The sequence below is a fragment of the Phacochoerus africanus genome, chromosome 12, assembly GCF_016906955.1.
Source record: "Phacochoerus africanus isolate WHEZ1 chromosome 12, ROS_Pafr_v1, whole genome shotgun sequence".
NCBI classification, from domain to species: Eukaryota; Metazoa; Chordata; class Mammalia; order Artiodactyla; family Suidae; genus Phacochoerus; species Phacochoerus africanus.
This window is the reverse complement of record NC_062555.1, coordinates 53,167,771-53,180,359: the sequence shown is the minus strand read 5'-3', so window position 1 is coordinate 53,180,359 and position 12,589 is coordinate 53,167,771. Positions and strand designations below refer to the sequence as shown.

The following is a 12,589-nucleotide window of genomic DNA, read 5'->3' as shown; positions in this document are numbered from 1 at the left end:
ATTGAAAGATACACAGGAGGATGGCCTCTCCTGTTCTGATGCAGGCATTTATGAGCGCATTTCTAATTGGTGGAAACAATTTTGGGCAACGGAGTAAATGGCATCATGTCCAGGTTGGATGGGAGGCGATTTGACGCGACAAGCCCCACTCTGATGACTGCGGTTGAAGGCCTCCCTTGTTACCGAATCACATCATCACGTCACAGCAGCCTTCCCGCCGTCCTTAAGTGCCATTTATGGACAGAGGTGGTCCCGTGGTAATGTAACAGCTATCTATCGGGGACCTGCCTGTGGACGGATGGATGATCCTTTTGAATATTAAATCCCAGTAGGAGCATCCTTGACCTCTGTCCTTTGGGCCATACACGTACTGTGGGATTTACTCACGGCCATCAGGCATGCGGCCGCACAGATTCTACTGGGTAACCCCAAGGGGCTTTATGATAAGCCTTCCATGTTGGGCTGCTGGCCATTTTGTGCTATATTCCAGCACCAGGAAATGCTCCATCACAAAGGCCAGGTCTGCACTTCTGCAGGAAGTAATCTCTGCGGTAGTCTGGTTACCAGCATCCTTCTGGGGTGAGGCAGTTGTGCTCAGTTGTTGACTCCTCAACCGCTCAGCCTCCTACCACTCACACTGTTGGCAGGAGTCCTGCCACTGAGGGTCTGAGGTACAGCTGCTGCTGAGTCTCTTACCCTAATCATCGGTGGCTGAAAAGTCAGCCAGCCTCCCAGGTCTGATGCTATTTACTGATGTCCTTCGTTCAGTCCCCCTCGGGTGGAAACGCATGTGTGTCTCTGGGAGAGATGAACCTTTCCTCCAAACCTGCCTCTCCGTCTTCTCACCCTCGTGAGGTGCATGTAGGAAACACCTGCCCGGCCCGTCTCCATGAATCCAGATCAAAAGATCAGGTAAGGGCGCTGTGGGGTCTGAGGCTAATTACAGACTTTCTGGAACTGCTGATAACAACAAGAGCAAAACCTTCAGCCCTTCATATGCTTACTATTGGCGACTCAAGTACAAACCGAAAAAGGTTTTCAGTCTATGAGCTCGATCCAAAAGGAGAGTGGGGCCAAATTAATTAATTAGACATGGAGTCCCCTTTAGAAAGGCTTCTATCGAAAGAATATAATTCTGGACATCTGTAGGATAAAAAGGTCATATATTTAAGATGGCTTTGGTCCAATAAGCTAAACCTTCTTTCTCCAAGTTTTGCTGAAGCCCACACTGCAATAATGCAGAAGGGAGTTTAGGATCATTTATTTGATTTTATTTTGTTCTGTTTTATTTTATTTAATTCTGTTTTATTCTATTTTATTTTTGGTGCTAAATTCAATTCCCTATGGAGCAACTGGTTCTGTAGTAAGACGTCCTCTGGGGAGGTCCTACCAGGGTGTCTCAGGATTTGCCCACTCTTTCATTCAACGAGGGTTTATTTCGGTTTATTTTGTGCCAGACTGGGCTGGGTGCTGGGAATACACAATGATCATGACACAGACCGGTCCCCAAACTGCTGATGGCTCCGGGAAATGCTGCCAAGTAAACAGGCTTGGCTGTGAGTTGTCTCATCTACTGTGTCATAGCAGATGAGCTGTGACAGTAAGAGGGAAACCTCAGGGGGACAGTAATGCAATGGAGCAGGACCCTAGGGTGCCTTCCTGGGACAGACGCACCCTCATCCCCACTGTATCTTCACTTGCCTCACTTGCAGACACACTTGAGCCTCCTAGGCCTTCCCTGAGTTCCAAAGAATATGTTTAATCAGACAAGTGAGCAAACGCAGAAAAAAAGGAAAACAATCAAGCATGACAAAATAACCATCCTTTAGCCTTTAAACAAAGTCAAGGACTCAAGGGCTCTAGGTGATATTCTGAACCATGACCTTTGAGCTGCTCTGCAGATACTGAAACCTCCACCAGGAGGAAGAAGTGAATCACATGCTGCCCATGAGCACGAGCACATGGACCCCAGGCCGCTGGAGCCAGAGGGCTGATGATGCTGACTCCTGATAACCTCGCTGCCAACCAATCAGAAGCATGTCCACGAGCTGATCACACACCCCACAACCCTCTCTGTCACGGTCTTTAAAACCGTTCCCTGAAAGCCATCAGGGAGTTTGGACCTTCTGAGCATTAGCTTCTTGGACTCCTTGCTTGGGGTCTGCAGTGAACACTGTGCTCTCCTCCACTGCAACCCGGTGTCAGCAGATCGGCTTCTGCTCGCGCGGGCGAGTGGACCCGAGTTCCGTTCAGTAACACGGACACTCGGACGTGGGAGGGCAGAGGGGCCGGGGTGAGAGGGGAAATCTTGGGAAGGGGTGGGGAGTATTTTTTTAAGCTGTAAACAGAAGGCTTATCAGAAAGCAGCCAGGGACTGAGGTGAGGGCCCAGGAAGGAGTGTTCCAGGAAGAGGGAATAACCTCTGAAGCATGTGCTAAAAAAGGAATGGGAAGAGCATGCACTTGTTGTTTGGCCAATTTATCCTTTTCTTGATTGTGACGGGCTGAGGATGACCTCTCCCAAATGGCCACACATCAGTAATTAAATATCTTTTCTGTGACTCAAGTCCCTTCAAATCCCCCCCACCCCTCACCCTTCATACTTTCCCAGGGCCAGGCGGCCACCAGACCGTCATTTCACTGCCACTTGAGGTCTTGTTTCTGTTTTAAGAGGGAGGCTGCTTTCTAAGCCTCTATGAGTTGATATTAAAAAAAAAAAAAAATCTATCTTAGGAGTTACCACTGTGGCGCAGTGGGTTAAGAATCTAACAGAAGCTGCTCAGGTCACTGCAGAGTGTGGGTTTGATCCCCAGCCAGGCAGAATGGGTTAAGGGATCCAGGGTTCCACAGCTGTGGTGTAGGTTGCAGTTGCAGCTCAGATTCAGCCCCTGGCCTGAGAACTTTCCCTATGTCATGGGTGTGGCCATTGGGAAAAAAAAAAAAAAGCATCTTAAACACACCAGACCACTCAACCCAAAGTTCCTCAAGCTGATTCCTAACAATCTCAAACGATCAAGTTTTATTAATTTGTATGCTGATAGTTGAAGAGCTCTTACTTATTGTATAGTCCTGTCCACTGCCCCACCCTCCAAATCCAGGCCAAAATGTCAACACTTTTTTTCCCTCCTTTTTATAGCTGCACCAACGGCATACAGAAGTCAAATCAGGGCTGCAGCTGCTAGCCTGCACCACAGCCACAGCCACAGCCACACGGGATCCAAGTCACATCTGCAACCTACACCACAGCTCACAGCAACACTGGATCCTTAACCCACTGAGCAAGGCCAGGGATTGAACCCGCAGCCTCATGAACACTAATCAGGTTCATTAACCACTGAGCCACGACGGGAACTCCAAAATGTCAACCCTTAATAAGACCACGGGCCTTGGAATCTAGTCTAATAGGGACATACTCCAAAATATATAGGGAAAGCTCTACACACAAGGACAAACTAATCAGCATTTACTTGTAATAATGGAAAAACTGAAGAAACCTTCAATGTAGCCAAATGGGTAAAGGATTTGATACTAATGGCATATCCATTTCTGGATTTATGCAGCTAATAACAAAGATGAAAATTTACAGTAACTTGGAAAAGGCTCAGGAAAAATGTTAAGTGAAAAAAAATACAGAGAATTAGTCACACATTACAATTACAACCATGTACGAAAGACAAATAGGAAAAATGCTGGAAAGACATCTGCCAAAATGAGAAGAGCAAGTGAACTCATCTGCTATGGTTATGAGCTTTTCCCCATGGCTGCTCTCTTCCCTAGGCTGCATTTACAAAACAATTGAAATCTTATTAAAAGTATTCACCCTTTTTAAAAAATTTGTCTTTTTAGGGCTACGCCTGCAGCATATGGAGGTGCCCAGGCTAGGGTTCAAATCAGAGTTGTAGCTGACAGTCTATGCCATAGCCATAGCCACGCAGATCCGAGCTGCGTCTGTAACCTACCCCGTGGCTCACGGCAATGCCAGCTCCTTACCCCACTGAGCAAGGCCAGGGGTGGAACCCTCATCCTCAAGGATCCTAGTTGGATCCATTAACCACTGAGCCACAATGGGAACTCCAAAAGTATTCACTCTTTAAGTTAGCAATTTGAACATTTTCAAATCCCAGAAGCAGGTACAAGCAAACAGGAGATCCGAGTGCCCACATGTGAATCTCCCCATGGAAGCATCATTCCCCCCCCCCAAGAATGAGCAGGTGGGCATCACTTCAACCTCCTAATGAACTGCAGCATCTCCATGACAAAATGTGATGAAGGATAAGGGGAGCTGCCCTAAGAAGTTGACAGGCATTGGAGACTATCAAGCAAACACATCTAGAACAGTTGGACATGAACAACAGATGTGGAACTAAGTTCCTTCAATCCAGTTTGGAAACCTCACCACTCTTTAGGGCTCTGAGTAATACACTGGGATGTGTTATTTGAAGCTGAGCAAGACTAGGGTTTATGATTTTACTTACTATTCTGACTTCTCCACCACTGTTAGGGTCTTAGTTGGGGGACTGATGGATTGATTTCAACTGTTTGTCAGCTGACACATAGATGGTCAACACTAATGGCAATGATGACCCCTGGAAGGGGGTCAGGGGGCTTACTCACGCCGCAGAGCCCAGAGAGCGCTTCTCTTTCTTCACACCTACAAAGGCTTGACTTGCAAACAACAGCCTGTTTTCTATCCGCTCTGAGCAAGGAAGATGCCGACATCAGTCCTAGCTGTAGCAAGAGCTCTTCCGGTTATGTTACAGTGAACTTCCACACAGAAAGATTAGCTAATGGCAGCTGTGGAATTTCCTTTTCTGGAGGTTTATAACAATAGATTAGATCTACATCTGGCCTTGAATGCCTTGGGCCATGCTGTACAAAGAAACAGAATGAACAAAAACAGCACCCTCTCTCCACCGCCCCCACCACCACCAAATACCATAGAGTGTACCAGTCCTTCTTCGTAGCTTTTAATAGATACAGATCTTAAAGCGGTTGAGAGCTAACCCGCCCTTCAGCTGAACCAAAGTCTGGACCACATGAGTCGCAGGAGCAATGCAGAAAGTTGGCTGAAAGTCATTTACCTGTACTAGGAGTTCCAGCTTCCTGTCATCAAGAAGATGTACTTGACATCGACGGCCCTCCGTCATCTAAGAAGAAAGACAAATGATGGTCACCAGGAGTCCAGTGGCCTGCCAAATGGTTAGAGGGTCCCCAGTACACGGCCAGGCACATTCCCCTGGGCAAAACTTCCCCTGGGAGTTGGAGCCATGGAATGCCAAGACACGGCAGGATTGGTTCATGTGTTCATTCAAAAAATATTTATTGAGCACTTTCTATGTGCTAGGCACTACTCTGGGAGCTGGTATAGAGGGGCACAGGACTAGGTTCCTGCCCTCATGGAGCTTACATTCTTATGAGATGCAAAATAAATGAGCAGATATGTATACAACATAATAGCAGATGGTGACAAGTGTTTTTCATTCTTTTTTAAAAAAACTTTTTTATGAAAGAATAGTTGATTTACAATGTTGGGCTGATTTCTGCATATAGCAAAGAGGCCCAGTCATGCATATATATACCATATATATACACCATATATATGTATATACGTATATATATGTGTGTGTGTACATATATATACACACACATATATATATATATTCTTTTTCTTATATCATCTTCCATCATGTTCTATCACAAGTGACTGGGTCTAGTTTCCTGTGCTGTACAGCAGGACCTCATTGTCTATGCATTCTAAATGCAATAGGCTGCATCTATTCACCCCAAACTCCCAGTCCATCCCACTCCCTCCCCCTTCCCCTTGGCAACCACAAGTCTGTTTGCTTTGTCTATGAGTCTGCTGCTGTTCTGTCAACAGTGTTTCTCATTCTTTGGTCATTCTTCCATTCAGTAATTTTATCACCATGCATTTGGGATAGAGTTCAGGATCTGGTCACTGCTGCCTCTCCACTTGCCCCCTTAACTGATCACAGGGAGCAGACAGTCACCCCAGCAAGTGCATTGGACTTCTCTGTTAGCCACCCTCCTTCCCCATTTGTGACTCTGACCCCTACAGAGCTTTCACTTATGATAGGGGAACCCTGGTGATAAGGGCTCACAGCTGAACTTGACCCCTGACTCTTGTGCCTTTCACCACTAACGTATCTGTGTAACAGAAAGAGCATCTCAGAAGGTACTGGGAGACCCAAGCACAGCCATAGCCCTACTGGTTACTGGCTGCAGGACTTGGAACAAGCCTTTGTGCATCTCTGCCCAATTGCATATACACAAAGGAGTGGGTGGCCCAATGGGGGGTGGGGCTGGTGAATATTTAGCAACTAGCTTTCTGGGAAGAAAAAGCCTTAATTTGTAGCATTAGCTGGAGCCCTGGCATCACTCTCAAAGGAAATCCTCTGAAGGACAAGCCTTCTGGAAGATGTCAGCTGGCTAGCACTCTAACCGAAAAGTGTCTGCTGCTCCAAGCAACTGTATCAGACTTCAAGCTACTGCCAGGCCAACACTGAGCGTGTTTCCAACAGACGGATACAATACGCATAACCTCAAGAGTGCAGCAAAGGACAGTAAGATCATTAGGAAGTGATGGGCTTACTTATTCAGTTATTATAGTATTTCTTACTTTTGATTTTAGTATAATTTATTTAACTGTAAGTTTATATAATTTCATGTTATGTAATAGCAGTTAGTACTTTTGTTTTGGGTATAGCTTAGTTAATTGTAAGTTTATGCAATTTCACCTTAGCAATGGCTGTGTTTTACAATGGTGCACAAAATTCCTGAAGATTAGTGAACAATTAGTGCTCATGAGCAGACATAAGCCACCCGTATAATACCTCTGCCTGGACCAGAAAACCTGGAGATCAGATTTTATATGGCTTATAGTCCCCACTGAAACCACTTTTTTTTTCTGTTTTTACAGCCACACCTGCTGCATATGGAAGTTCCCAGGCTAGGTATGGAATCAGAGCTGCAGCTGCAGGCCTACACCACAGCCACAGCCACACCAGATCTGAGCTGCACCTGCAATCTACACCGTAGCTAGTGGCAATGCTGAATCAACCCGCGGAGCAAGACCAGAGATTGAACCCACATCCTCACAGAGACAATGTCGTGTTCTTAACCTGCTGAGCCACCCTCCGGAAGCCACCTTCTCTTTCCCCAGCCACCAGCCACTTCCCGCATTTCCAGAGGAAGGATGCCCATGGGCAGACTCTGGCCTGGCCTCACTGCAGGGGCATTAGCATGGTTCTCACGAGCACTTTCTCCAGGAAACACAGAGAAGGCGGTCTCTTCTCTCCTTGTCCAATACAGCTCGTTCCCCAACCATCAGCACATGCAAAGCTGTCATCTCCTCCTATGAGAGCATGATCTTTCTCCTTCCTCCAAAGAAGCCAACCGAGTCACAGTGTCGTACGAAATTATTCATTAAAAATATGATTCAGCTATAACAAGAAGAAATCTTGCTATTTGGGACAACATGGATGGACTTCAAGGGCATGATGCAAAGTGAAATAAGTCAGGCAGAAGAAGACAAATACTGTATTAACTCACATGTGGAATTAAAAAAAAAAAAAAAAAGCACCCAGAATTCCCATTGTGGCTAAGCAGGTTATGAACCCGACTAGTATCCATAAGGTTGCGGGTTAGATCCCTGGCCTTGCTCAGTGGGTGAAGGTTCTGGCAGTGCCTCAAGCTGCAGTGTAGGTCACAGTTGCAGCTCTGATCCCACGTTGCTGTGGCTGTGGTATAGGCGGGCAGCTGCAACTCTGATTCAGCCCCTAGCTTGGGAACTTCTATATGCCATGGGTGCATATGGAACAACAAACAAAAAAAACCACCCAAACCATAAGCTCCTAGATATAGAGAGCACACTGGTGGTTGTGAGAAAAGGGATGGCGCAGAGATGGGTGAACTGGGTGAAGGTGGTCACTAGGTACAAACCTCCAGGTGAAATAAATAAGACCTGGGGAGGGACTGCCCAGCGTGGTGACTGTTGATAATAATACTGTGTTGTACATTTGCCAGTTGCTAGGACAGTAGGTCTTAAAAGTTCTCATCATAAGAAAAAACTTTTCATAACTTATGTATGAAGACAAATGTTAACCAGCCTTCCTGTGGGGTGATCACTTTTCAAGATACCCAAATATGGAATCATTATGTTTTATGTATTCCTGTAACTGACATCATAAGTCAATAATATCTCAGTATAAAAAGAAAAAACAGTTTACAAAGTAAATTAAAACCTTTGCTGGAAAAAAAATCTTATCAGCTTCATTTCAATCACTCCTTTATTAAAGTTCAATGAAAACTACTATAATTTTTAAGTTTATTTTTATTAAAGTACAGTTGATTTACAATGTTGTGCCAATTTCTGCTGCCCAGCAGAGTGACCCAGTCATACACATGTTGATGGAATATATGATATATAGATTGATATATATACACACTCTTTTTCTCATATTATCTTCCATCATCTTCTCTCCCAAGAGATTGGGTTTGGTTCCCCATGCTGTATGGTAGGACCTCATCGCTTCTCCATTCTAAATGGAGTAGTGAGCATCTACTAACCCCAACCTCCCAACAGGCACATGAAAAGATGTTCAGCATCACTAATTATCAGAGAAACGCAAAGCAAAACTACAATGAGGTACCATCTCACACTCAGAATGACCATCAGTAATAAGTCTACAAATAAGAAATGCTGGAGAAGGTGTGGAGAAAAGAGAAGCCTCTTACATTGTTGGTGGGAATGTAAATTGGTACAACCGCTGCGCAAAACAGTATGGAGGTTCCTTAGGAAACTAAAAATAGAGCTGCCATATGATCCAGCAATCCCACTCCTGGGCACATACCCAGAAAAAAACTAAAATTCAGAAAGATACACGCACCCCTCTGTTCACTGTAGCACTATTCACAATAGCCAAGGCATGGAAGCTACTATAATTTTTAATTATACTAAAATATATGCTGCCATACCAAAATGCATAAATGATTATCTTATTAAAAAGGGCACCCAACATGCCCACGTATCCACAGGGCAGCTGGCCGCACAGGCACTTTTTCGATAAAGTTTTAGACATTCAGCAATTCAGTTCCTATTAAGAAGAACTCAAGGTCCACAGAGACGGAGTTCTAGGGGGGAGAGGGCTACAACCATCTGGCATATTATGGTGGAATTCCTTCAAAAACATTGACCAACAATTTGAGAAAATTCTCTGAAGAGTGGGGACAATTTGAAGAAATTTTAAGAAAAGAATGTTGCCTGTCCTTTGCATATTTAAAACTCAAAGTTTTGAACTTCACTTTCTTGTAAAAGGTTCAGGGTGTATACACGTGCTTGAGTTACCGACTCACATTCTAATAAAAACCAAGGAAAATTGGTATCGGAAAGACATTACTGTACCGAATCAAGTTTGAATCACAGTCATCAAGAAGAGGAAGCATATCATTTTCTCAAAATCCTTCCAAGCATGTAAAGTGTGGTGTAACACTGGGTTCACACTCATACCTAAAAGTTTAGCCTGAGATTCTCATTTTCATCTGAAACATATAATTCTCATTACACGAACCTCACCTCTTCTGCTCAGTAATTTGGGGAAGTAGCTATGTACCCAGAGGTTAAGATCTACCCAAGGATCTTTCAACTTCATTCTTCTCTTCAACCAAAGCTCAGTACTGAGTCCTGGTGAGTTTATAAGCACACTCCCTCTTCTAATAGGAATTTTATAAGCTGCCTCCCTTTGGGAGGGAAACTGTCCCCAGGGAAAATCAGCAGAGAAGTGAGTCTAAACAGAAACTCAATGTTGAATCATCATGGGTTTTTTTTCTTTCTTTTCTTTCTTTTTCTTTTTAAGGTTGCACCTGCAGCATATGGAAGTTCCCAGGCTCAGGGTCAAATCAGAACTGCAGCTGCCAGCCTACACCACAGCCAAAAAGCAACACCAGATCCAAGCCACATCTGTGACCTGCAACACAGCTCAGGGCAATGCTGGATCCTTAAACCAATGAGCAAGGCCAGGGATTGGACCCACTTCCTCATGAACACTATGTTGGGTTATTAACCCAATGGACCACAACAGGAACACCTGAATCATTCTGTTTTTGAAAGCATAACCTTCTTTTGACAGCATGGTTTTTTTGTTTTTTTCTGAAAAAGGAGAACTGTTTTGTTGTTCCCTATGGATATAAGATGAGTGCATCCCATTCTCATCAGTTCAGAAAAGGTTTACTGTCCTGGGTGTGTACGGAGAAAAAGTGGCTGGACATCTGTAGCTTTGTCTGGCTTCCCGGGTGCTGTGAAATTTTCTTTTGAATCCTAACAATTGTGAAATAATACTGCTTTCCTTGTTCTCGTTTTTGGCTGCTGGGGCACAACTGGAGGGCTGGCATCACCTTCAAAGGAAATCCTCCTGAAGAACAAGGCTTCTTGTGGGTGTCAGCTGGCTACCATGCCAGCCATAAATCGTCTTGTTAGAATACAATTCTATACCAAGCAGAAGCCTGCCAAGTGCACTGTGATCCAAAGGTTACACAGCAAAGTGTTATTTTGAAAGAGAGGCGTCTGCCCCCATTTATTCAACCTTGCTGTTAAGATACAAACTGAATCATGAAAACTATGCAGAAACATGGAAATGCATGTGTGCTACTAGCTGAAGTGAACACAGCAGAAGATGAACCATGTACTGTAAAGGCGGCCCGTAAAACTGTCATATATACGGATAGGAATTAAAAGGCAAAAATGAAATATCTGATGTGCTGGGGTAGGAGGCTTAGGGGTGGTTCCCCACTCTCACCCAAATCTGAAAACACCTTTTTTCCTTTTTCAGTTAAAAAATGTAAAAAAAGAAACTTTCTCCAGGAAAATGAAGGACACCGAGGTCAGCTATAGAAAATGGAGTTTGAAAGGTTCCTTCTCAGCAAAGTCATTTTTTTCCCATTTTTTCTTAAATTTAATTTTAATTTTTTTTTTAGGGCCGCTCCTGCGGCATATGGAGGTTCCCAGGCTAGGGGCTGAATCGGCGCTACAGCTGCCGGCCTATGCCACAGCCACAGTAATGCCAGATCCCACTGAGCAAGGCCAGGGATCGAACCCGCAACCTCATGGTTCCTAGTCAGATTCGTTACCACTAAGCCACAACAGGAACTCCAGCAAATTCATTTGAGATTGCCTGTTTTTAACATGTCAGATCAAACTAGATAATTTACAAATAGGGATTATGATTATTATAGACATTAGAAAGTTCAAAGACTGAAAGTCTGGTATTGTCTCCCTGCAGAAGGAATTCAGGGGAAGCCAACTGTGATCTAGAAGTGGTTCTGGGAGCACAGATCCTGAAAGTGGGGGATGATAAATAACTGTTTAAGGGCCTTCATCTACCAGAGCCTGCCATATTCCTATTAGGGGAAGGGGGCGCTGTCCAGCTGCGGCAGGGGAACCCCTCTTCAGGGCATCAATGAAAAACAGCTAACTAACTAGCAATGACAGGTGCTCCCAAATGCAATTTTGAAGAGCTCTGTGTGGAGGCGGGGTCCAAGGTAGTGAGCTCGGCAAGTGGACTATGTTTCATCAGGAATATTTTCTCTTCAAAACTAAGTAAACTTCATTTCAATGTGGTTCTCATTATCACCTTTTTCTCTACATATCCACTTTCCTTCCTTTTTGAGTCGCCATTTTTTTCTTTTTTCAAATAGCCACATCCATGGTATACAGGAATTCCTGGGCCAGGGATTGAATCCCAGCTGTTCCCTATGCCAAAGTTGCAACAACACTGGCTCCTTGACCTATCGCGCTGAGCTGGCGATTGAACCTGTGCCTCCGCAGCAACCTCCCCCCCATTTTCTTGTGTTTTGTCAAACAATTTTGCTACTATGGGACCTACATGCAAAGGGAATACTCTGAAGAAATAAGCTGAGCTCCCTTGTTTATAGCATTTTCACAGAAACATACTGCAGTTGTGCAAATGAAGACTGGTAACAGGTCTTGAGCTCAGAAAAACACAGTTTTTCAAAATAAAAACACATCTTACCGTGATATTTCCTGAGACTCATTTATACTGGAATTGTTAGCACTAAGACCCTGGGGCCGCTGGGGTGAGGGTGGGAATAGCCGGGGGAGGAGAGCTGCTTGGGGTGGGGGTTGCAGCTACCACGTGCCTATTTGTTTAGGTCTTGGTGCATAGGAAGCTCCCGAGTTGTGATTCACATTCATTTTAGAGATAATACTTAGATGTGACAATAAAATAAATAATAAAGACTCATTGGAACTGCACACAAAAAGAAGGCACCTTTCCAAAACGTGCTTTACTTAGGAAGATGATCAATACTCCCCCAAACAACCTGAAATCCTATCTTTTAAAAGGCTGTCATAAATGAGAAAACTCAGATTTCCGAAGCATCCATGCCAAGACGCAAACCCAGAGACACGGGTCTTAGACCGCATCCTCCGAGTGTGGTCCATGAAGCCACGGGATGTCCTCAGGAGGCCGGATGTATGACAGCAGCACCTCACAATCTGCCCTCTGACCCGGACCATTCTGTGGCTCAGAAGGAAATGCCAGAGACATGAGTACAAT

At 44.6% G+C, this 12,589-nt stretch overlaps 1 protein-coding gene across 2 annotated transcripts in view; it reads right to left on the bottom strand.

Moving 5' to 3' along the window:
• FRMD4A (FERM domain containing 4A) overlaps window positions 1-12,589 on the bottom strand; it is a 358,568-nt gene that overhangs the window by 208,939 nt on the left and 137,040 nt on the right. For both annotated transcript variants that reach the window (XM_047755369.1, XM_047755370.1), the window contains exon 2: window positions 5,081-5,146. In XM_047755369.1, the coding sequence (XP_047611325.1) occupies window positions 5,081-5,146 (66 nt within the window). The remainder of the gene's footprint in view (window positions 1-5,080; window positions 5,147-12,589) is intronic.